This window comes from Phocoena phocoena, chromosome 15 (genome assembly GCF_963924675.1).
Source record: "Phocoena phocoena chromosome 15, mPhoPho1.1, whole genome shotgun sequence".
NCBI classification, from domain to species: domain Eukaryota; kingdom Metazoa; phylum Chordata; class Mammalia; order Artiodactyla; family Phocoenidae; genus Phocoena; species Phocoena phocoena.
Window position 1 is genome coordinate 15,029,324 of NC_089233.1, and position 26,938 is coordinate 15,056,261.

Here is a 26,938-nt window from a genome sequence, read left to right on the forward strand (position 1 = left end):
TATGTGAAAATTAAGAGGATTTTATTGAATTTTATATGTTCTTGGAGAAAACCATTCGCATGTAAAAGCTTGACATTTGGTATGAGATTTTTTATTCACACTTCAACATAAATTCTTTGATCTGGGGGTCAGACATAATTTTTCATTTCAACAGGACTTTCACATGATTACAGTCACAAAATTGGCACACTATATTAAAAAACTAAATCAGAGCTAGACAAAGTATGCAGCTTTATGCCAATTTAAATCTCAACATGCACCACCCTTCATACATGATCTTGGAAAAATCGTCTGTGAGCTTACTAAAATATTAACCAGAGAATGTCTGAGGTCACAGATGATTGTTTACAAAATAAAACCTCTTTTCCTAGTGCTACTCGTTTTGTTATAGAAAAATATTACAAATAAAAATTAGTGCTGTTCAAGGTGTTCATTTCAAAGTCACATATGATACACAGGTTCAAGCCATTTTTTCCTCTCATATAAAGATATCCTGATACACGATGTGGAGACTGAATTACCGATCAACCACTTCCAACTCAGTAATGATACACGTTTATTATGCTGACATTAAAAATGAGTGTGAAGTAAAACATTTGCAGATACTGGGTACACTTATAATTTGTTCCTAGTCTGAGACTCAGAAAAATGCTACAGAAACATGACAAAATTCATATTTCTTCCTGATACAAGAAATTTGTCTAAAAATCTGTAATTATAAAACAGATTTGCTTTTTATAAAGAAATGGCTAACTTTTTTCCATTGTTGGATTCTTATTTGGAGACGATTCCAATTTTAATTTGGGCCCTCTTTTCCTGGAGGGTGGGGAGAGGTGGCCCGGTATTGTAAGGTATATTCGACAAATACAGGGATGTTTCAGAGGACTACAGAGCACTGCTACAATCAGCCAAACTGTAAGTTTACTTTCTTGTGATTTTGTAAATTTTAAAGAAAAGAGGTCTCTTACAAGCTATATACAGCAGTTTACACTTCAGTGTTTCTTTTCACTTCATATACAGTTCAAATTAATTTATGACAAGTACTTGTCACATAAATTTATGTAGGCACATCAAAATTCTGTAGCTTTACTGGAGGGGTGAAGTCTTCTGTGGGATCATGATTCTGGATTCCATTTCCTGAATAAGTGGGACTGAAAACAAAGATCAAGATTACTAGGCTCGTTCTTTTCTAAACAGACTGCAGTAAATATACATTAACAAATAGGTTGCTAAGAATATTCAGAAGACACGCTGCTTAAAATCAGAATAGAGTACTGGAATATTTAGGACTGATCTCAGGGGAAGAAATACACAAGCTAATGACAGATCAGCTGACATCCTATAAGATGATATTAAAACATTCTGTTGGAAATGTGTTTGTTTCATTTGTAGGAAATTAGGAAAGTCCATATTGTGAGAAAAATGGTGCTTTCTCAGAAGGTTCTTTCAACTGAATTAAAATTTATATAACATCAAATAATTTGACTGTATCCTGTATAAAGGAACAAATACACTGTACTTGTAGAACTGTCAGTGCTAAGTAAAACACATCTTTGGGAACTTATGGAAATGTAAGAATAAACAGCAAAGCCACATACAGTTATATGATTTTTTTGAATTAAAAGACAAGATAATAGTTATTTTCCAGAACAAATTACTCTTTGATCTTCCTGGTAGGATATGGGCTTAAATGTACCTGACGTGCAACATAGGTGGTACCTGCATTGGTGTCATTGGGTGGTATTCAGCCTGGTTGTTTTCTTCTAAAAATCAAGCAACTAAGATTTCATAGTGTGTGTGTATGTGTGTGTACAGGTATACATACATGTATAGGTGTACACATATGTACACATCCATACACATGTACATATGGAAAGTCTAAATACCAAATTAATTTTCAAAATTACTTTTTAATTGGTGTATTAAATTGTAAAGCTTTGGGGAATGGACAATTTTGATGAGAAAGGAAAAGCTTAGAAAAAAATTTATTTGTATAATAAATTTTCAGAGAATACAGAAATGCACAAAAAGGGTAATGATGTAAAATTTACAACACATGAAGATCTGAGAACTGTACCAGACGACGTACATACTTGAAAGAGTGAATATTCTCTATTGAAAAAATGTCCTATAACTGTCAAAAGAAAAATATGACTGTTTCTCCATTCCCTCAACCTTACAATTCACGATCCTAGAGCAACGTACTATTTTTTTTTTTTTAAATACATATTAGCTTCAGGGTGAAAGAACATTAAAACAATGAGATGAGAAGAATGAAATGTTTTATGCCTATTAAGGTATTACCTGTATAATATACCAGTTCTTCCCAGCCGTGTTTATGCCATGCTGCATTCCGTATATCTTCCCTGGTCTGAAGATCCTTGTAAGCTTAAAAATAGCCACACAGAAGAATTAAGACTTAAACCAAACACAATTCCACTAGTACAGTGGGAGACTGGTTTCAGGATCCGCTATGAATACCAAAATCTGCAGGTGCTCAAATCCCATAGCCGGCCCTCTGTATCCATGGTTCTGTACCCTTGGATTTGACCAACTATAGGTCATATAGTACTGTGTGTACTTACTGAAAAAGATCTGCAGATAAGTGGACCCCAGCAGTTCAAGCCTGTGTTGTTCAAGGGTCAACTGTGTATCCATTAAGTGTTGGTTCTGCTGCACTCCTCATTTTCTCAAAGAGCCTACAGACCGTCCTCAACTTATGATGGGGTTACATCCCAGTAAACCCACTGTAAGCCAAAAATATTAAGTCGAAAATGCATTCAATACACCTAACCTACTGCAATAGACGAGCTTAGCCTAGCTTAGCTTAAACGTGCTCAGAACACTCACATTAGCCTACAGTTGGGCAAAATCATCTGACGCAGAGCCTATTTCATAATAAAGTGTTGAATATCTCATGTAACTTACTGAATACTGCACTAAAAGTAAGAAACAGAATAGTTTTAAGTGTATTGGTTGTTCACCCTTGTGATTGTGTAGCTGACTGGGAGCTGCGGCTGCCACTGCCCAGCATCACGAGAGAATGTATAGAAAGCCCAGGAAAAGAGCAAAATTCAAAATGTGAAGTAGAGTTTCTACTAAATGTGGATCGCTTTTGCACCATCGTAAAGTTGGAAAATTCTAAGTTGAGCCGTCGTAAGTCAGGGACCGCCTATACTTTGGGAACTCAGTACTAAGCTGGAATGACGGTGAGCTGGCTCTTTTGAGCAACTGTTAGGCCTCGTGGGAGACGCAAAACCACGCGCTCTCAAGACTCACAGTCTAGCAGATTCAAGACGTGCCTTTACAAACCAAGTGAACTTCCTCAATACATGTTAAATCTGTAACCACACTGTCAGACTACGGATAAGCAATATTAGATTCCATTTTTCTCAGCATTTATAAAGCACTACAGTGATCTGGGTGAGACTGTATTCAAGGCAGTGGAGAACAAAGAGACCCAACAGGGAGAACACAGCTGACCAGGGAGAGCTGCCTGGAAGCTGTGATCTGACCAAGTGGGTCTTCAGGTTGAAAAGGCCATTTTATCATCGACACGCGGGAACGGGAGGGAAAGGCACTCCAGGTGGAGGGAAAAGCACGGGCCAAGGGTCAGAGTCCTTGGGGTACAATTCGGATATCTCACCCAGGTGCTTTGGTCTCTGATTCCCAACCCGGGCAAGATCCTTCTAACCAGTGACCAGGGAAATGCCTCCTAGGCATCTGGACACGGTGTCAGTCGTGACTAAGAGGTCACCCAGGGCTCCCTACTCAGTTCTAGTTTCTGTTTTGGGGCTTCCTTCTCCCTATGAGAAGACCTAACCTTGCAGGCCTGGCAATCTGACCATCTAAAGACAAAAGCTCCCTCCACTAGTAATGGAGTATAAATTTATTACATAAAATGTTGAAGATGCTGAAAAATAGAAGGAAAACAAAATCTTTTACCTCTCACCACCCGGAGGAAAACAGTTAACATTCATGTGACAAGCGGCAGTGTCCTCACCGGGGTCGGATGCACACCTAGGGTACCATGTGGTGACCCCTCACCACCCCCCTGCCCTACCCCCCTCAGGGAACACAGTTTGGAGGCCTGTGTTCTTTTACAAATTTTCTTAATTAAAAAATTGGGGGGGGGGATAAAATATACATAACAAAATTTACTATTTTAACTATTTTTAAATGTGTAGTTCAGTGGCATTAAGTACATTCACGTTGTGCCACCATTATCCATTGAACAATATCTTCCCATTCCCCTCTTCTCCCAACCCGATACACTTTACATTCTGCTTCTATGAATTTGAACAAACCACATTTTGTTCATCTGTCAATGCACCTTTGGGTTTGGGGAGGCTTTTAAAGATGGGAGGCACTGAGCCCATTCATATACTAAGGGAAGGAGGCCACAGATGGGGTGGTGGAGGAGCCGTGGCTGCAGCGAGGCCTTGAGGAGGTGGGGGAGGGATGGCATCATGTGCAAGGGTAACAGGAAGGGGGGCTGTGCTGGGGGGAAGACCTGCTTTGAAGCCAGACTTGCCGACGTCTGAGCCTGGCTCAGCTCCTGAACAGCTGTGGGTCCTGGGTGATTTATTCACCACCTGTGAGTCACAGGTATCTCAATTGTGGTGTGTGGCTGTAAGGATTAAAGGGAGTGGTGCATAAATAACCAACACACTGGAGGTGCTTGATAAATGTTGGTTCTCTTTCTCTAAAAAAAATGGAAAAGTGAGGCTAAGTTTTGGGGGCAGACAACTGAGAATTCATCTCTGCACATCTCAAGACTTTTTCCTATAAAGTAGGAAGTGGGCAGTGGACATTGCGGACACAGACTCGAGACAAAAAGGAAGGTGGAAAAGGGCAGGGCCTCAGAGTAGACATGTGCCTGACCTCTGCCTGTGCGCCAAAGCACGTGGGTCCTGACCCATCCGTCTCCGGCGCTCGCTCACTACAGAGGCCGCCCTCAGAGGCCCCGCCAGGCTGGGGAAGGGGAGGGGTCTGTCTTTTCAGCTTATATCCTCTGGACAGATCATGCACTAAAAAATAATGATAAAAATGACTTCACTCCCACCTTGAACCCATAAAGGTTAAATTACAGTTAGTATAATCAAAAGGCAGGGACACAGAACACATCTTTTAAAGATCTGTTTGCAAATCTACTCCATTTGAAAACTCTGATCCTCAGGAGGTCAAATCTCAGCTGGCTAGAAAACACTGACCCTGACATTCCGGGAGCTGAGGGTTACTGGTGGCCTCTAATCATTTGGTGCAGGTTTCAATCTTTTAAATGCCGGGGAAGCCCAGTGTGTGTGGCTGAGGTGAGCGGTGGCTGGCGGAGGCTTGGAGTGGGGTTTCCTCCCCAGACATGGAGGGTTTCAGGGAAAGGTCCCAGGGGCACAATGTGAAAATGACTTTTCTTGCCTCAACTCACCCATTTAGACCCAGGTCCCCGGCAGGTATCTTACCGTTTAGCCCATCGGCACGACCTGTAGTTTCCTGAGCACTTTTTATAATTTCCTGTGTCTCCATGGCTGTTCCAGCCCCTCCTTCCCACCACTACCTGTCAGTCCCATCTAGATGCTGAAGTCTAGCTCGCATTCCACCTTTCATTGGTTTTCCCCAAATTCATAGCTTTGTATCCCTTTATATCCCGGGGCTGCTGCCTCGCCCCACTCTCACTTTCACCAGCGCACTGGCGTGCCGCACATCTGTGGACCCTGCACTACTGACCTCTTGTTCCGGGTAGCCCAGCACCTACGTTCCATCTGGGACATTTGGCTCAGCAGCGGTGTTTAAGGTTCCTGACTTGAGATACGATTTACTGCCTAGGACAAGTTAGTTAGTAATGAACTCTGAAATCCCAGGAATACAAAAATGAAGGGAAAAAAACATACCCCAAAGATGATGCACCATATATAGCTGCCCAATCTGGGAGAAGAATCCTCCAACTGCTTCATTACTGTCCTGTCTGAAGCGAATTGCACGAGCCCTATAAGAAAAAAAACAACGTTCAGATATTGAATCAGGTATGTTAAAAAGTATCAGTAAGTTCCCTCCATCCTCAGCACAGGTTGTTCAGAATGCATTCGAAAGTTATTTCAATGTACATAAGATGTAAATGTACCTTTCTATAGCTACAGCAGTCATTTTTGTGAAAAGTGGACAGTAATTCATAACTATTAAAATAAAAACAACATGGGACTTCCCTGGTGGTCCAGTAGGTAAGACTCCGCGTTCCCAACGCAGGGGGCCCAGGTTCGATCCCTGGTTGGGGAACTAGATCCCGCATGCATGCTGCAACTAAGAGTCCACAGGCCGCAACGAAGACCCGGCACAGCCAAAATAAATAAAAATAAAAAATAAAAACAACAACGTGAGGATATGTGCTTGCACTGCTGATTCTTAACGTGAAGTCTAGAAAACTGGCAGAGGGTAGGCTAGGACCTGTCAACTTAAAAACAGCTGCTTTCCAAGAACACACTGAGAGAAAGTGAGGGAATTCTCGATCTGAGAACCCCACGGTGCCACAGGCAGTGTACTCCAAGGGAGACAGGGACCCTGCCTCGAGAACAGGGCTTAAAACAGAGAGGAAGGAAGTGCACCGCACCTACAAAGCAGCTGCACACCATGAACTCTGAGAAACCCGCAAGCTCTGTGATCTACGGCCGAGGGCGGGTGTCGAATTCTGCGACCCCTCAGACAGCATATGGAAGAACCATGGACGTGAGCTTCCTGGCAGTTCACTGTCACTGCCAACACTGAAGCTGCCTCCTTTTCTCCCCACTTACCTGAGCAAACCGTTAGGAAAATGAGTACCAAATGGCATTCATTATGTATGCATCATGTGTGGATACACGTGTCTATGTGTATAACATGAAATTGTGATTAAATTGGTTAAAAATTGGCACTTGCCTTAAACTTTTTGTTTTTTTTTGCGGTGCACGGGCCTCTCACTGTTGTGGCCTCTCCCATCGCGGAGCACAGGCTCCAGACGCGCAGGCCCAGCCGCTCCACGGCACGTGGGATCCTCCCGGACCAGGGCACGAACCCGCGTCCTCCGCATCGGCAGGTGGACTCCCAACCACTGCGCCACCAGGGAAGCCCTAAACTTTGCTTTTTAAGATTCCCTGCTGCAAAAGGTATGAGCTTTTTAAACATCTTCTTTTGTGTACTTTATTTTTATATTTAGTGCACCAGTACTTTATTTTTATATTTAGTGATACACTTGAAATCCTAAACAAGTTTTTAAAATGTGTATGTTTTCTTAAAGCAGTTTTCTAGAACCAAAGTTGAAAATGAAGGAAGCAGCTTCAAGTGATGTAGGAAGGTCACAGGTAGAGTCTCTCAAGAGACTCCACACCCCAGTTACCCAGTCAATTTGTATCAACACTGCCCAGGCTTGGCCTGATGTCTCAGTCATATTAGGGTCCCAGAGTGGACAGGACTTGGGAAGATGGATTCATTCTAATTCATTTAAAAGAGCTGGAGGGCTTCTCTGGTGGCGCAGTGGTTGAGAGTCCGCCTGCCGATGCAAGGGACACGGGTTCGTGCCCCGGTCCGGGAGGATCCCACATGCCGTGAAGCGGCTGGGCCCGTGAGCCATGGCCGCTGGGCCTGCGCGTCCGGAGCCTGTGCTCCGCAACGGGAGAGGCCACAACAGTGAGAGGCCCACATACCGCGAAAAAAAAAAAAAAGAGCTGGAGACTATGAACAAGGATTCAATCCACTAATATCCACAGTGAGAGACAAGATAAGTGAGTCGGCTTGACCAGCGCATTCTCTTCTTAGAGGCAAACTTCATAGTAACTGAATTAGAACATCTCAAAGGGGGGTGTGGAATCAGAGCAAGGGCAGCCTGTGGTGGGAGTGAGGAAGCCAGTCTCCTCAAGGTCACCTTGTACATCTTGGCTCTCATTCACCACGTGCTTAACTCCACAAAGGTGACCCATGCTTTCAGGTTCTTTAGGGGAAAAGGAGGGATCTCTTGCTATTGCCCCCATGGGCTACCTCCAAGCGATGTTAATTTCTTTAACCTTACATGTAGTGTTAAGTGCTCATAATCTTCACAAAAATTACAAATCTGATTTGTAAATTATTGAAATTAAGCAAATCTCTTTAATGTGCATTCTAACCCTAAGGGGGAAAACCCTTAGTTTCATTGATAGTGATAAATATTCAGGATTGTTCATTTCTTTCTGAATTTTTCTCATTCACTTTCTCAGTAGGCAAAGAAAACATAACTTGCCTTAGCCTGGAAATAATCAGAAGCATGAAGTGAAGAGGAGATCACCACCTTAGTTACCTATGTGCCAAAATACAAATTGAATGAACTGGCTTTATAAATAATTTTTAAAATAACTGAAGAATAACCTCAGTTCCTTCCTTGTGGATTCCACGGTGGGCAAGTCTCAATGAGTAATACGGAAACATAGAACTGGGTGATCCTCTTCTGTGGGCAACTAAATTACTACACTTATAGCATCAACCCTACCCCCCAATTCCTTAATAAAATGATGTCTACAATAATAGTATACAATCAAATATGTATTTCTTAGTTTTCAAATGAAAAGGAATTCTACCTTGCATTATTTAGCCTTTGATGACCTAAGAAGAAAAGATTCATTAGAAAAAAAGATCCCAGAACTGTTTTTTGGAGGTAGATCTTAGAAATTATCTAGCCCAAAGCAAGAAATTTTATAACTGAAAAAAAGAGAATATATAAATTGAAAGTAAGTAAAAATCATGGTTTTCCTTTTCCAAAGTGGTTGTACCATTTTACATTCTCACCAGAAATGTGTAAAGGTACCAATTCATTGACAACCTCATCAACACGTTATTCTGTCTTTTTAATTATAGCCATCCTAGTGGGTATGAAGTACTATCTCGCTGTGGTTTTACTTTGCATTTCCATACTGACTAAGGATGTTGAGCAGCTTTTCACGTCCTTTTTAGGCATTCATAGAGCTCCTCTGAAGAAATGTCTATTCAAATTCTTTGCCCATTAAATTTCTTTTTCCCAAATTTATTTTATGATTTTATTCTTTATTGTGGTAAAAAGCACATAACATTGAATTTATCTCAACCATTTTCAACTGTGCAGGCCAGTAGGGCCAAGTCTATTCACACTGTTGTGCAACAGATCGCCAGAACATTTTCATCTTGCAAAACTGAAATTATACCCGCTAAACACCAACCCCCCTGCACCCAGCCCCTGGCAACCACCTTTTCATTTTCTGTGTCTATGGTTTTTACTGCTTTAGAAACTTTCTATTAGTGGAATCATACAGTATTTGTCCCTTTCTGACTGGCTTATTTTGCTTAGCATAATGTTCTCAAGGTTCACCCTGCATGTGGCAGGACTTCCTTCTTTTTAAAGGCTGCATTAATATTCCATTATATATATATGCCACATTTTTATCCATTCATCTGTTGATGGGTATTTGGGTTGCTTCCACCTCTTACCTACTGTGAATAATGCTGTGATGAACATGGGTGTGCAAACATCTCTTTGAGATGCTGCTTTGAATTCTTTTGAATATATACCCAGAAGTAGGGTTGCTGGGTCAGAGAGTAATGCTATTTTCAATGTTTTGAAGAACCTCTGTACTGTTTTCCATGATGACCGCCCCATTTTATATTCCTACCTACAGTACACAAGGGTTCCAGTTTCTCTGTATCTTGCCAACACTTGCTATTTTCTGTTCTTTTGATAATGGCCTTCTTAAAGGGTGTGAGATGAATGGAAAATAATTGTGGTTTTGATTTGCATTTATCTTATGATTAGTGATGCTGACCATCTTTTCATATGTTTTTTGGCTATTTGTGTATCTTTGGAGAACTGTCTATTCAAGTCCTTTGCCCATTTTGTAATTGGGTTATTTATCTTCTCGTGATTTGAGTTGTATAATTTCTTCATATATTCAGGATACAAGTCCTTTATCAGATGTGTGATTTGCAAAATTTTCTCCCAGTCTGTGACCCGTCTTTTAATTTTTAAAACTGTATCCTTTGAATTACAAAAGCTTTTAATTTTGATGAATTATAATTTACCATTTCTTTTCTTTTGTGGATTGTGATTTTGGTGCTTATGTAAGAACTCTTTGCCTAATCCTAGGTCACGAAGATTTTCTCTTATGTCTTCTTCTGAAAGTGTTGTATTTTAGCTCTTACATCTAGGTCTACAATTCATTTTTGGTTAGTTTTTGTATACAGTGTGAGGCAGGGGTCTAAATTCATCTTTTTGCAAGGATACCCAGTTGTCTGAGGACCCTGTGATGAAAAGATTATCTGTCCCCACTGAATTGTTTTGGTACATTTGTCAAAAACCAATTGCTCACGTGCGTGAGAATTTATTTCTTTTCTTTCAATTCTATCCCATTGATCTATATGCCTGTCCGTATGCCAGTACCATACTGTCTTGATTATTCTAGCTTTGCAGTCAGTTTTGAAATTGAGAACTGTGAGTCCTGCAACTTTGTTCCTCTTTTTCACGGTTGTTTTAGCTATTTTGGGTCCCTTGCATTTCTAAAGCCTGCTGGGATTCTGACTGGGATTCTGTTGAATCTATAGATCAGTTTGAAGAAAAATTCGTATTTTGCTAAACTAAGAAAAAATAAAAGTAGCAATTGTATCATTGTGGTGCTCTGTTTATGTGACAAAAGCAACACTTCAGAAAAGATAACATCCAAGAAGAATATGAAATAACTTCATGTGACACTTGGGGGGTTTTGTTTTTTTTAAATAAAAAGTCCTTATCTCTTGGAGATATATATTAAAATATTTATAGATGAAATTTTATGTTGTCTGAGATTTACTTCCAAATACTCTGGGTTGGGGGATTTAGACCTAAGCAAGACTGGCCATGTGTTGATAATTACTGAAGCTAAGTAATGGGTATGGAAGGGAGACCTGCGGTATTTTTCTCTCTAGTTTTGTATATGTTTGAAAAATTTCATAATACAAATATATCAAACAAAACAACAGTCTAGTATCAAATCATGGCACTAACCCCAGATTTTATTTCTAGAAGTAACACTATGGCCTAAAAGAATCTATTTATAAGACTTCACAAACTCATCATTTGGTAAAATACTCACCAGTAATTGCCCCATTCAATCATAGTTCCTGGCTGAAAAGAGATTTGGATTCGGTTAGTTCTTCTGTGAAGAAATATGGAACTAACAGTATAAAAAATGACAAGACTAACTTAAAAATTAACTTTTAATAATGTGAGATCTAACAGATTAAAAAAATGTAACAAAATAGTATTATTCACTGTGTTCGTACCTATCCCACAGTGGAAGTAATATTCTGTGGCTTCATCTAAGAAGACAACATACACACAAAGTGAGAGTTAATTAAGTCATCCAATTATAGTCATAAAAACCATAGTTAGGCCCACGATGATTCAATTATTGGTACCTATTCAGACTTTATTGTGAAATTTTTAAATAATTCAATTTAAGTAAACCTAACAAGGACATCACTTGTTTTTTTTCCAGTATAATACTGAGCATTAGACCACCAAGATCTACTGATACTCTTTCACTTTAACTATGTTGCCACCTGGGCCTTTCTTTTTAGTGGTCACCTAAGTAGGGAAATATCTAGAAAGTCGTGCAAATACTATTCCCCGTTTCTCTTACAGTGCTGTATAATGTCAACAGTCACATGCTTATTGGCTGCTCTAGTTCAGTGACAATAGATGCTATCTAATGCAGCTGGTCCTGCATGTTAGGTCTTTTCTCTTATGTGTAAGGCTATAAAAAACAAATGAGCTTAGCAAAGAGAAAGGAGGAGAAAGAAGGAAGGTTTAAAGAAAGGAAATAAGAGGAGAAGAACTGGACAGGGGAGAAAACAAGCCAAACACACATCACAGAACATTCGCTCAGTGTCTGCGGTCCACTCAGCATCAGGGGTGCGTGTCCTTCTGCACAGAAGAACAAGGGGACAGTTAACTCCTATTTCAGTACTTACTCGGAGCTGGTAAGATCTGAGTTCATATATATTCGGTCCTGACCGTGGGACAGGTTCATTCCAGAAACTGAACTCCAATAGCAGCTGATTCTTCCTCGAGAGAAGCATGTTGCTTCTCGCCTTACGGAATTCCGCAAATTCCTTTGAGTGAACAAAGGTGCTCATGAAATCTCCTAATATTTATATCATAAATATTAGAGGATTTATATATAAACCCACTTTAGCAACATTTATGTTCCTCCCACAATAGAATACTATTATGAATAGGGTCCAGTTGGCCTGAGACGGTCCCAGTTTACATCTTGTTGAACCAGCATAATGACTATTAGTATTCCCTTTCACTCTCAAAAGTGTCCAAGTTTAGATATCAAACTACATAGTCATCCTAATTATTTAAATGACAAAGTAAACTAATTTAATTTCCTATGATTTTAGGTTCTTCTAACTGTTTGACAGCATATTGAGACAGGTGACATGGACACCTCAAAACATCAGAAAATCAAACAGCCATTTATATTGGGAATTCCCTGGCAGTCCAGTGGTTAGGACTCTGTGCTTTCACTGCTGAGGGCACGGGTTCAATCCCTGATCGGGAACTAAGATCCCACAAGCCTCACAGCGAGGCAAAAAAAAAAAAAAAAAAAGTCATTTATATATGGACGGGGAGTCTACACAAAAGGTTTTCTTTCCTAATAATGTATGGCTGGTAGAATATTCTCCATTAACACACACCTCTTCGTGAAGGGAGGGGGAGGATAGCAAAGTCGGCCCAAGATGAAGAATAAGTGGTTGTCAGTTCCTGAAGCAGATATGTGTTAGGTAACCCAGACTGACTTACCGGTTTCAAAGTTCCAGCTTATCAAAGTACAACTGACTTTTACAATAAGAACTACCATTTTAATAGTATTACAACTGGTTACTCTATGTTTAAATACAAGCTCAAGAGTCCAAATAATAAAATTTTTACCACAGAAAACTAACAGTTTACTAACAAAAACGATGGCAGAAAAGAGTCACTTAATTCTGTACTAACATCTACTATATCATTAGTCTTTTTCAAAAATCATTACCTGATTTTCTTTGAGTTTATTCATGACCTCCGTGAGGACTGGATAACCTCCTTCATACCTCCAGAGGTGAACTGAAATATATTTTAAACGATAACATACATTTAGAGTTTCATGATACTCTTACCTTGAAAATATTCTAGATACGCATGGTGTTAACACAGTACAAAACTGTAATGTGTGTTGGCTCAAGTTACACCATAAAGTTTCAATAATAGATTCAAACATGAAAAACGATCAAAAAGGAGTTTCTGCAGTGATTTACTGAAGAAACCACTTTAACCATAAAACTAGACTGAGACTTGGAAAGCTTTGCTTATAAAAACAAGCATTATGTTAAAAATCATTTAAGTAATGACAGTAAAGGCTTAAGGAACAAGGGTTTATTCCAAAGACTTCTGCTTCCTACCAGCTTGATCCTGCTCGCCATACCACGTGTTCCAAGTCCCCACCAAAGTACAAGGGTAATGTTTATCTTCGTGAATCTTTGGCAACACCTCTTGACTTAAAGAGAAGAAAGAGCAACACTAATTAAACAACCACCGAAATTACACCAGGTGGACAACACATGATCAGTAACAGGAAAAGGTCATCTACTCTGTGTTCTGACAACTGACCTCAGAATACGTTTATGATAAAAAGACGTGCAGAATTAGCCTTTTGGCTGAATTCTGCTGTGCTCTCATGTCCCAATTATCAGAAGCTTAGGTGACTGATACCCCAGCTATCTAGAACAGTGGTAAGTAACTCAAGTATATTGATAAAAATGATAAAGAAGAGCCAAAGGTCCAAAAATTCCAGGAACTATGAGTCTATTATTTGCTGTTTCAGAAAAAAAAAAAAAAAAAGAAGTATATACTTAGGAATGGTGATGTGTATGAAAGCTAACTTTTGCTGGTTCCAAAGATGGGAAGGATGAGAGAAATGTGAATAGTAGAAAAAGAACGCAGGAAAAGAAAGGGAAGGAGGTCATGTGGAGGATGGGGCAGATGACAGGAGCGGCCCAGGAGGCACAGGAAGCAGCAGCAGAGAACGAGTGGGCTTTAAGGAAGACGACGGAGTCGGGACACAACACAGTCTGGAAGCAACCCCAACCCCAACAATCCCGAAGGGCGTCAAAGGGGCAGGAGAACCCAAATGAAAGCGATGACATGAGGCATAAATTAGTTTCTACTCAATTCAACCAGTTGAGGGGTTCTGAAAGGTATCGCACCTAATCCCACGCCAGACACACCGCCCAGTTTGTCGCTATTGATTGAGCATGGTCCTGGCAGTGTATTAATTTAACAGAGGTGTCAGAGCCTGGTTCCACGGAAACCTTCCCGCATTACAGATTCTAATGGACAGGGAAAGGTAAAGGGAAGAGCCATAACTGCATCATACCAAGAGAAAAGCTAAAATTTGCACACTTTTTGAATAGAAAAATTACGATGAAAAAGTGCCATATAGATCCAACAGTGGATGCAAAAAGATATCAAGGGTCAGAAATGGAACCTGTTCTTATTATTTGCTGACGTCAAGTGATATTAAGCTAGTGATCACCACCCGATGTTGAAGCACTAGGACTGGGTGGATATGACTAGTTAACAGAGAAAAGCTCTGAATGGTCTTATGTCTAACTGAAAACTCAAATGACTTTAAGACCCAGTACAACGACCAAACCACGTAATTTTTTGAAGGGTAGCATTTACTTTTAAAATTAAGATCAGATATTAAATGTATCTGATGTATGACTCGTGAAAGTTCAGAAATCACATGGGATTGATGGAAACTGGGGGTGAAGAAAGACAGATTATGTCAGGGAAATGGAATTGGGTTTTCTTTTTGCCACATGACACGATCAGGAAGTAAACAACTCAGCACTGGAGCTAGTGTGGAAGACGGAAGCCTGCACAGATGACCCAAGTGAATGGAGGCTGTAAGGTAGGTAGTACTTGTACTCAGAACTCGATGAGTTGGGAAGAACCTCATTATCTGGGCCCCTAAAAACCAGGCTGGAAACAGGCAGCTGCTGAAAGTTTCAGAGAAGAGATAAACAAACATGATGAAGGAGAAAACAGAACTCAAGCAGATCAATTTGACAAACTTCTGGGTAATGGACTGCAGGGTGGGGCGAAGGTACAGGTGCAGCTTCAAACCCAGGAAGGCAGTCAGAAAGGGCTACTTGGAAATGGGCCTCAACAGGCCTGGAGAGGGAAACAAGCAAAGAGAAGCAAAATACACATCAAATGAAGAATACACAGCCCTTAGTGACCGGCTAATCACATACAACTAAGGCAAGAGTCAAATAAAACCATGGTGAGTGTCACACATGGAGAAACTGGAAGAGCAGCGTAATTCTGCACATTGAGTTTGAAGTGAGAACATGAATAGATAGCCAGGAATCTGAGACAGGAGATGAAGTGAAAAAAACAAAACAAAACAGGACAGGAAAGATAATCCAGGGAAACATCAGCATACAGAAAAATTCCATTTTATGAGTAGAGAATTAGAAAAAAGCATTTGTTTTTAGGGCACTTCTAAGATAAAGAGAACTGTGCTGAGGTGAGCAAGGAACTCAACGCTAATGTTATATTTCACGAACCACCTCCAAAAGTAAGACAACAAAAGATGTTTTGCTTCTGAAAGTTACGCTGATTCTGGTAACAAAATCATTTGCTTTCTCATGAAAGCAGCAGATATGAAAGGTTAAAAAAAGCTTTTAAATTATATTTGTGGACAACTGATCATTAAAATGCTATTTCTGTTAATAACTAACGCACTTAATTCTCTTTGGTCTTAAAGTTTACAAATTCTATAAGAATATATGGGTTTCATGTCATATGAGAATCTGCTGAAGGGACTTGAATCCTGGCGGATGGAAGACCCGGGAAGAAATGGCAGCTCTGCTGAAATCCATACAGGGCTCCCACGTGGCAATATTACTTAGGAGTAAAACTGGACACAGTGGAGGTCCCAGGGATGTGAATTCTAACTCCTAACACTCAGAGCTGTCCAGAAATGGCGCGTATGAAATGTTTTCAAGCATAGCGTCAGGAAGGGCTGCAGAAAGGACTCAAGCACTGGAGGAGTAGCGGGGCTAGACCGCCTTGCAAGGTCCCTTCCAACCTGAAAGAGTCTAGTAACATTCCAAAGTCTGATAGCCTATGTGAGGAGTTAGCTGAACAAGTGCTTAAAATCAAAACATCCTTGGTAATGCCCAACAGAGCTCAACTTAAGAGCCTCTCCACGTTCAGCTTTAAGAAGAGGCGTGAAAGATCTCGCTCTGCTATCAAGGGTTAGTGCAACTGACAAATATTAAAATCATTATTTTTCCCCAAGTAAAGGATAGTTTGGTATACACACCAAATTTTGTTGTATGCTTCTAGGCATTCCGGTTTAACATTGTGAACTGAAACAAAAGAAAATTCAACGATAAACTTATGAACGAAGGGAAAAAAGTCAACTATGAAGATAGCAAACCTATGACTCACACTGTAACTTGTACAGACTGCTTGTTTCCCTTTTGGCTAGGAGATTAGAGTGAGCATCTTTCCTTGGATCAACTTTCCGGACAAATAAGGATTTTAACCAGCTGTCCTCTCGAGGTCTGTTAATGGAAGACGCCAATTTCCTATGGAATAACAAATGCAAAAATTTGAGTTTAATCAGAGGTACAAAGATCCCAGGGTCTTTAGGTTGTGTCGTGTAGTACATTGTTTTCATAAATTCATCAATCCATTCAGCAAATACGCCTTGAGCACGCCGTCTAGGCACTATTCTAGAACCTGGGATACCGCATGTCCACTTTCCATACCACCAGCGTGCACTCTGAACGCAGGAGCGGAGTGTGAGAGAAGTAACTTCGGCACTCCTAGGAGAGTTCTCACGTGTATCTCTGTGAGTTCCACCGTGTGTCCTTCCTTCCTCCAAGGAAATTTTCAACATAGAAAAAGGAAACCTTTTCCATACAAGAAAACCTAGAATAGTCAAATTCACAGAGAAAGAAAGTAGAATGGTGGTTGCCGGGGGCAGAGGGGAGGGGAGAATGGGGAGTTACTACTTAATGGGTACAGAGCTTCAGTTGGGGAAGATGAAAAGGTTCTGGAGAGGGATGGTGGTGACAGTTGTACAACAATGTGAACACACTTAACGCCACTGAACTGTACTTAAAAATGGCAAATTTTATGTTATATGTACTTTACCACGACAAAAGAATGTGAAAAGGAATATACAGAGAAAGTGAAATGAATTTTCGTTAAAAAAACTATTTTACCCCTAAACTAAATTAACCTTAGAATCAAGATTTTTAACTCACAAAAACCTAAGAATACAGACTTCATTAACATATAAATAATTTGCTTATTTTCATCTTATAACTGAACTCCTACTATCCACGCTGTCAGAAAGTGAGGATAGATTTGACTTAAGTAACAAATTACACTTTACCCGTGAAATTTTAAGTGCATGTTTAATTCCCATATGCTTTGCTGGTGGGATCACAAATTTGTGTGACCTCCCTAGAGGGCAGTGTGACATTATCCATAGCAAAATTAAAACTGCGCAGGCCTTTCGGCCTAAGAGTCGCACTTGTAGCATGTCCCGCGGGCAGCTATGTTTAGACAAGAGCACACAGCTGAATGCGTGCAAGCATTCCTTACTACCTTGTTTCCAGTTTGTTCCTGGTACAGGCAATCTGGAACCCATTAATGGGGACTGGTCAAATAAATCAAGGTAGAGCCAAAATCAGAATAGAATGCAATCAATACAAGGAATGAGGCAGATCTACACGCACTGATATGTTGGTATCGCTGAGATGAGTTACATGGAAAAGCAGGCCCAGAACAGTACCACAAATACGCACACAAAGTGAACTGCTAATAGTGAGGACATCTGGGGACTGTGAGTGGGCTTGGGATGGGAGGAGAGAGTTTTCCTTTTCGCTGTATAACCTTCTGGACTCTTTGAGAATTTTCCATATACATATATTATTTTTATACCTAAAATTAGCTAAAATATCTAAAGTGCATGTTTAGAAACTCCTTTATGGGTAAGGTATATAGGTATACATAACCTGAGAACAAGATTTTAAAAATGAAAGCCTGGCTGAGACTCACCCTCTTCCTAACTTCACACAACCATAATCAAATGACAAATCGCATCCCTTCATCTTCTCCACTTTAATTCATGCACAGTAAAATTACTCTTTTTGGGACATACAGTTCTGTGAGTTTTGATAAAATGCATAAAGCCATGTAACCACCACCACGGTAAGATAGGGAACAGTTCCTTCACTCCCTAAAATTCCTCCTTTTGTAATCAACCCTTCTCCCAACTCCTAGCAACCACTGATCTGTTCTATGTCTCTACAGTTTGCCTTTTGCAGAATGTCTCATATATGGAATCATACAGAATGTAGTTGTTTGAGTCTGTGCCCATTCTTTCTGCACGATCGCCTTTATGCAGATGACCATCCTCTCTGGCCAGGGCTATCACGGCGTACTCTTTATTGTTTTGATCTTTAATTCACGTACACATAAATGATCTTTTCTGCCCTTTGCTACATCATGCCAAGGGCAGTAACGTGCTGGGATTCCAAATGACCAATACAAACACTCAGATCTTATCCAGTGCTTCAAAACAAGGTCTGGCTACTCACAGGCCAGTGTGAGCGTTTTCTGGGGGGATCTCTTGGAAACACTAGATGACTTCCTACAGACCATTTTCAATCTGTTTAGCAGACCTGTTTAAGGCCACAGATACCGTAAAGCAAATATAAGAGGTAAAGAGAGAGTGACTCCAGGTGTTAAGGAAGGGGAGTTTAAACAAGAGGCAAGAAAAACTTGCATGACATGCAAATTCCCCAATGCCTCATGAGATGAACGAGTGGATTCCACATTAATACAAATTCCTATTCTTATTCAACTATGGTGCTTTAGAAAAAACAGAACTCTAAATTTCACGGGTTACATTGGCAGCCTTTTTCTTTTTTTTGCTTAAAAAAAATTGACTTGCTGCCTTAATGAACAAACATTACAGAACACTTTTCACTCCGTATGACTGTTTTAAATTTAAAAACCAATTCATAGGATATTATCACAAATAGCTAGAAACCAGATAAAAAGATTTTTTTTTGACCGATGGAGCTTACAAATATATAAACAAAATATACAAATATAAAATTAACAATAAAATGTTTTCTATAAATACAGTAATGGTCAAGAAACAGAAAAGCATTTTTTCAAATCTTTTAAGATTAAAAAGCAGCAAGCTCATATTAAATAAGCAAAATAACAAGTTAATACCAGTACATGCAATTTTTCTTATTAGTGCATAGTACAGAAATATATAGTCCTAAGCGGCATCTGTAAAAAGAAGTTGGAAATTCTTCCATTTTGCTTTTATTATATGTTAAAATGCCTTAGAATTAAGAAAAGTGTTAATGGTGGTATCCCTGAAGGAAGGATGGAGAGTTAAAATAGAGAAGACACACATCTTTCCCCATATAATATCTGTATTGACTATGTTTTTTATTTTACTCTTGTATTTTTTTAAGTACATGTTTAACCCGTAGTAAATACACTTAAAGCACTTAGGACAGCACCTGATTAATGGTGAGATTTAAAAACTGTTTTTAAAACTACTTAAAAAATACTTTTAAAATTAAAAGAAATTATATATAAAAATTATTAGCTCTTTAGCAGAAACCAAAATCATATGGTATTTGTCTGGTTTCAATTCACTTTTTTTTTTCTTTCCAAATTTATTTATTTTTGGCTGCATTCGGTCTTTGTTTCTGCACGCAGGCCTTCTCTAGTTGTGGTGAGCGGAGGCTGCTCTTCGTTGTGGTGCACAGGCTTCTCATTGCAGCGGCTTCTCTTGTTGCAGAGCACGGGCTCTAGGCACGCGGGCTTCAGAGCACAGGCTCAGTAGTTGTGGCGCACGGGCTTATTTGCTCCGCGGCATGTGGGATCTTCCCAGACCAGGCCTCGAACCTGTGTCCCCTGCATTGGCAGGTAGATTCTTAACCACTGCACCACCAGGGAAGTCCCCACTCTTTGATTATATAAATAAACTAATTCTGAAGAAGGCAATTCTCCAAATGAATCATGGTAAAATTTACTTCAATAAAAATAAAAACATTTTTGTCAGTTCATTTAAAGTATTTCATTTTATTTTTTTTGGCTGTGCCACGTGGCTTGTGGGATCTTAGTTCCCGGACCAGGGATTGAACCCCAGGCCCTCGCCAGTGAAAGTACCAAGTCCTAACCATCGGACCACCAGGGAATTCCCGTGTTTAAAGTATTTTAAACACACCATGTTTTGGGATATTTGCTTAAATAATATCATGAAGCGAAACGGCAAGCATATAAAATTTGTGATATGCAAAGTAGAAAGTTTTAAGATTTTTTTTTTTGCGGTACGCGGGCCTCTCACTGTTGTGGCCTCTCCCGCTGCGGGGCACAGGCTCCGGACGCGCAGGCTCAGCGGCCATGGCTCACGGGCCTAGCCGCTTCGCGGCATGTGGGATCTTCCCGGACTGGGGCACGAACCAGCGTCCCCTGCATCGGCAGGCGGACTCTCAACCACTGCGCCACCAGGGAAGCCCAGTTTTAAAATTTTTTTAACGGGACTTTGTATAGTTTTTTTTTTTTTTTTTTTTTTAGTAATAACAATTATGAACATTGTACCCCTTATGAAAGGGGTACAATGGAAGTTTCTAAAAGTATCAGCACTAAGGAATTTCATTAAGAAATACTCACCAAAGCAACCACTACTAATAGTTCTTAATGAATCCTTCCAGAAGTGCATAGACAAGCGTATACCATGTGCACTCATATTGATATTTAATTCCTATGGATTTAATACTTTATAATAAAGAATTACTGATGGACTAAATCTGGAAGGGAAAAAAATTCCAAAGTAATTCTTCCCTTCCTCCTTAGAACTTAAGGGGATTACAAGCTAATAAGCACATACTTCCTGCTACGCACTGGACTAGGCAGTTTGTTCCTGTCTTCTCATTTAATCCCCGCAACAATCTAGCAAGGTAGGTATTATTGCATTTTAAGGACTGGCTCACAGAGGTTATTACACAACCTGAGCTAAGAAGCAGCAAGATAAAAATATGAACCCAGATCTAACTGTAAAGTTCAAAATATTTTCACTAATAAGGGATGCCTCCTCCACACAAACCTCCCCAAGTGAGCATTCGTTCCAGATTTTAATACCAGAGGGATTTACTTTAGGATGGGTAAGATGAGGTAAGGGATATGACACCACTTTGTAAGCTAAAGATTGACCTAAGAAGTAGTCAACAACACAGGACACACAACAAGAGCCTGAGTGCTGCTTACTTGTCACAGTTGGGTAGCAACTGTCTTGACAAATGAAAAACAGTGTGGCGCAGCACAGCCCCAACTGACTGTTGAACTCTGAACTCTTTCAGCTGGCAGGTGACCAAAACTGCTTCATGTGCCCAGTCCAAGCTGAATCACGGAAAGGGATAGAAGCAGCCATGCTAACAGCTGTCAGGGTGATAAGACCTGGGCTGGGCTAGGGTGCTTTACCAAGAGTGACAAACACTGCAATCAGCTGTCTTTATAACATCATATGTGTTGGGTGGCACTTTACAGCGGGTGAGGTAGGGGGCAGCACATCCTACAAAACACTAGATTCTAAATAGAAAAAGCATTATGTGCCTGGCTCAATGGATACAAAGATGAACAGATGCCTAGCCTGCCCACTGTCATGGGAAAAACCTATCAGTAAACAGCCAGAGCGGTCACAGACACTGTGGACTCACATGCACTGTGGGAACTCGAGGGAATGAACCGCCTTGGCCTTGGCCTGCAAGGAGCGAGAGGGACTCCAGTGGAGACATTGTAGCTCTGTCTTGGAGGACAAGCAAGACAGGGACAAAGCCAGTGATAATCCCAGTCAAAGGGAACAACGTGTCCTGGGGCATGGAGTCGTGAAGCTGTGTGGCATGTTTCTGGAACAGCAAAGCGTTCAGGAAGGCAAGAGAACAGGGTGTGGGAGGACAGTGAGAGGAACCACGGGAGGGCGAGCAGGCCTGGGGGTCTGGGCTCCCGTGCACCAAGCCTATCAGCTGGACCTTATCCTGTAGACAGGGCAACGCTAGCACGTTTTCAGAAAAGATCCAGGCGTAAAAAGCAGCCCGGCGGTGGTGCGGTGGTGGACTAAGCAAGAAAGGCAGGGAGCATGGCTCCTGGGCTCCTGGCGGGCTGCCCAGTCCAGCAGTACCGGCACACCAAAGGCATCTGATACTCACTGGATGGACCAAAGGATGGTCCTGGGTTAAGATGATGGCAGGAGGGATGAAGGGGATGGATTGCATTCAAAAGATACTCCTGAGGTGAAGAGGAGAAGACACGGATTCTGATTAGGTGTGGAAGATGGTGTTTTGGTTTAGTCGGGGCAAATTACAGAAGGGAAACACATTTAACACAGAGACCACAGGATGAGGCAAGGGGCTTTGGTCGTCTGATCACCAAATATGCACGGACTGTGCCCTGCATGTGCCAGGCTGAGGCTACAAAGAGGAATAAGCCTGGCCCTGACTTCACAGAGCTTGGTTTGCTGGTGGAAGCAGACGGACAAACGTGATCACAGTCCAGGGGAAGAAGGGCCCCTCCGTGGAGACACAGGTGGTGGGCGTGGCGGCTGGGGCAGAGGGAGTGGGGTCTGGGTCAGCCTGAGGGAGACATGGACCAGCCCTCTGAAGAGGCACCTGTTGAGCTGAGGGCCTGGAAGATGAGGAACAGTTTGTCAGGTTGCTGCCCACGGGAGGAAGGACTTTCTCGGAAGCAGAACTCTAGCTGCCAAAGCCAGGGGAATGTGAATACGGCAGAGGGGAGGGGGAGGGGCGGAGGCCAAAGGGCCCACCAGAAGAAGAGTCTTGCCTTAAAGCAGGAGCCACGGGACTCCCCTCCCCCGCCCCACCGCCAAGCCCAGTAAATCTGTCTTCGCCACTGCTGCTAGAGACAGCCGTTCCCCAACCTTTCATTTTGAAAAACTTCAGACACAGAGATGAAAGAACAGTATAACGAAGACCGCTATGCCCTGTATCTAGATGAAAAATGAACATTTTATAATTTTTACTGTTTATATATATTTTGCTTTTTCATTTTTACCAAACCATATGAAACCAGAGTGCAGACATCATGATACACCATCCCTAAATACTTCAGCACACATCTCCTAAGATCAGGGACAAACCATGTCACTAATAATAAATATCACATCTAAGGAAAATAGTAATTCTATAATATCTAATATCTACTCCATCTTAAAATGTCCCCAATTGTCCCTAAAATGATTTTTATAGATTTTTTTCTTGGTGGAGGTGGGGTGGAAAGGAAGAGGGATTAGGATCTAGTCAGGGTTCATGTCAGAGATCTTTCTAGTAGGAAAATGTCCTGTTCATTTGTTCTGGGGAATTCTCTAGCTGTCCCCCTCACCAATGGCTCCAAGTCTACACTCTTGATAGGAATCCAGCCGAGTGGTGATGCAGAGGCACAGTCAAGACAGGCTGGAGGCAGAACTAACAGATCTGGCAACTGACTAGACGGGCGGGAGCAGGCAGGGAAGGGCTTGGGGAAGACCTGGTTTCTGGCCTGGACCACTAAATGCAAGATGTTCCACGGCTGGGGAGAGAGAACCCAGGAGGAGCAAGCAGGCTTTGCAGGAGGAAGATGAGTTAAATTCTGAGTACATGGTCGTTTCCAGCACCTGGGGGACACTGATGCAGTGCTCAGTAAACAGCTGAGCAGAGGGCCTGGCACTGAGCAGAGCGAAGATGTGCTTGGCAAATCGGCCTCCCGGGAACACATCCTCCGTCCCTCTGGAACCACTCTTGCAATGTCACTCACAACCACCCCTGTCGGTAAGTGGTTTTCTTCCGTCATCTTAACCTTCTGGCAGCATCTGGCACAGCTGAACCACTCCCTCTTTGAAATACCGCCCCCGGGCACTGACCAATAATGACCTTACAGCTGCCCCTTCCAGCTCCCTTGCTGCCTCTCCTTCCTATATCCAGCCTGTAAATATCCATACAGCCCAGGGCCTGCTTCTCAGCTCTTTCTCTATCCACACTCCTCAAGCAAATCTCATCCATTCCTGTAGTTTAAAAAAGCATTTTATTATGAAAAATTTCAATCAAATACAATATAGTATACTGAAACCCATGGATCTATTAACATTTTGCATTCCTATATGCTGACAACTCTCAAATGCTGTCCAGACATCTCCTTGGAGGAGTCATATAGGTACAATAAGCCAACTGCCTACTGGGTCTTTCTATTCGAGTAGCCCACAGACATCTCCAATTTCACCGGGTTCAAAACTGCCCTGGATCCGCCCCCTCCCCACCCTGCACCTGTTCCTCCTTCTCTGAATGACTAGCAAGCACCCTGCGTGCCTTATTCACTGATGCTTCCCAACAGCATCTGGCACGTGGTGGGCACTCTCACCTTTGAAACAAACGAGTCTCGGTAAATGGCACCAGCATCTGGCTAGTTGGCCATTGTCCTGACTGTCCCCTTTTCAAAGTCAGCCTGATCTTTTAAAAACGTAGATCAGATCATGTCACACTGAAGTGTATACCTTTAAACGTCTTCCATGGTTCTCAGAGTAAAATCCAAGCTCTCTCAATGGCTTGTGCGGCCTGGAATTATCGGGCCCCTGCTGCTCGCCACCTGTTCTCCATCTTCCCTTTACTCCTGCTCTTAGGTTTTTCTCGGGTTTCCCAGCATGCCTGACTCCTCCTGTTCATGGCTTTCATGCCCACTAACCCTTCAGGTCTCAGCTTAATGCCACCTTCTCAGAGAGGCCTTCCATGACCTCATGCAGGGAGGTTCCCTGATTCTCCCATGCCACCTACCTCAATCTGTAAGTCTACGTGGGATTTCACCTCTGCATGGCTTCCTGGGGAGAGTGACCATGGCTATTATGCTCAGGTTCATAGGGCTTCATCGACATCATATACATTCAGTATCTGATAGAATCAATGAGTTAGCTGGGTCCAGACTGAGTCCTAAAGAACACCTACAGTTAAAGCAGACTAGAGCCCGGGAAGGAGTGAGTAGTCAGAAGGTACAGGGGACCTTGTATAGAGACAAGGACGCCAGTGTCAAGAGCATTTGGCCCCAGCAGGAAGTGGGGGTACCGGGCACACCCGGGTCCAAATCTCCAGTTTATTAGCTTCAAGTGACCTTGGGCACTTTAGGGGAACACCTTCAGTCTCAGCTGTCTTTTGTGAAAAAAAGAAAATATCAATTTCATGGGCTTTTATCATCTGTGTGAAAAAATAAAGCAACAGTAGATACTTAATAACAGAATAAAAATAAACGGAGGGTGATCTGTTAACCAACTTGGAAACATAAATATCAAATTTTGAAACACAAGTTGAGCATGAGTCCTAGGAAGGGCACTGGGCCTCAAGCCTCACAAACTTGGGTTCAAATGCCTTTTCCAGCCACGTGTCTCAAGCCCTTTAGGTTCTTTCTCATCTCTAAAATGCACATCCTATTACTTCTTAAGAGTGCTACTAGGATTACATTAAATAAGCCGTATCAGTATAAAGCTGGCCCGTATTAGGAGTTTAACAGGTAGCTCCCTCCCGCTTCCATTTTTAAGTGCCAACTGTATTTTCTATAGGCTCACTATTTAATTAAACACAAACAAAAAGAGGAAATTTAAGTTACCCAACGTAAAGAAACCGAAGAAGCAAAGCCGTAAGTTAGTATGGGATTTGGTTTTTTGATTTGGAAAATGGGACATGGCTATCTCAGGGATGGATTCTGACCAAATATTTAATCCAATGAGGTTAGAAAAAGAGTTTAAACACGAAGCCAACGTCCCCTTAGTGCTGATAACTGTACATACTTTTTGATTCGCTATCTACTTTTAAAGCAAGTCAACGACTGTTCTTAGGGCTGACACCTCTTCACTACTTCCCCGACCTCCACTTGAGGGCTCACCGGGGACGATGCGGTATTTTATTTCTTCCTCACAACAACCCAGGAGGTGAGGATTATCTCTACTGCCATTTGCGGAATCAAGCACTGAGGCTTTGCGCGGGCGAGCAGTGTTCTCAGGCGGCCGCAACTTCTGGGCCTGCGGCCTCAGGCATGCGCCCGCCGCCCTGCCACCGCTCCGGGTCGCGCCGGGTCAGGGTCCCGCAGGCCGGGCACCCTCGGCGCGCGGACGTGGCTTCGGCGCCGAGCGTCGTTCCCACCGTGACCTTGAGCCCGGCCGGCCCGGCAGGCAGGCACTCCGACCTCGCCGAGGCTCGTCCGCGCCGACCGAGGCCTCGGTCCCGCCGCCCCGCAGTCCGGGAGGCCCTGCCCAGTGGGAGCGCGGCCGGGCCGGGGCGTAGACTCGTGCCGGGGACCCGTGCCCTCCGCCCCGCGGCGGCCCCTCCCCGGCCGCTCCCGGAAAGGGCGGCGCTGCTCACCAGAGCCCGGGCTGGAGGCTGCAGGGGCCGGCCCGCCGCAGAAAGCTGCCGGCCGAGGCCACTCTGCCGCCGCTCAGCACTCGCGCCGCCATCTTGCTCCGGCGCCTCGGCTCCCACCGCCCGGGCCGCCGCTGACGCCGCCGCCGCCGCCGCCGCCGCGACCCCTCCCCCGGCCGGGCCAGCCGAGGCGGGGGCGGGGCAGGGCGGGGCGGACGCGATACCGCTGCAGTGCGGGGCGCGGCCGTCAGGGGGAGCGGGGCCCGCGGCGGTCGCGTCCGCAGTGCGTGCCGGCGCTGAGGTCCCGCAGCTGCGAGCCGCGAGAAAGGGACCCCGGAGAAAAACCTATTTTGAGACCTTAAGCTCCAGCGAAAGGAGCTCGGTGCGTAACACAGGGTGCGCCAAAGGAACAAGGGCAAGGCTTGAACCCACGTGGACAGAGCCA

At 42.6% G+C, this 26,938-nt stretch overlaps 1 protein-coding gene across 1 annotated transcript; it reads right to left on the reverse strand.

The window, feature by feature from the left end:
• On the reverse strand, positions 1–26,653 carry NIPSNAP2 (nipsnap homolog 2). The gene is made up of 10 exons (XM_065892438.1): positions 26,497–26,653; positions 16,511–16,650; positions 16,383–16,428; positions 13,447–13,541; positions 13,041–13,111; positions 11,971–12,111; positions 11,091–11,122; positions 5,889–5,983; positions 2,305–2,388; positions 1–1,151 (listed from the first exon to the last, which is right to left on the reverse strand). Exons 1-10 carry the CDS (start codon positions 26,586–26,588, stop codon positions 1,087–1,089), a joined length of 861 nt encoding a protein of 286 aa, XP_065748510.1. The 5' UTR covers positions 26,589–26,653; the 3' UTR covers positions 1–1,086.
• Positions 26,654–26,938: the final 285 nt, after the last annotated feature.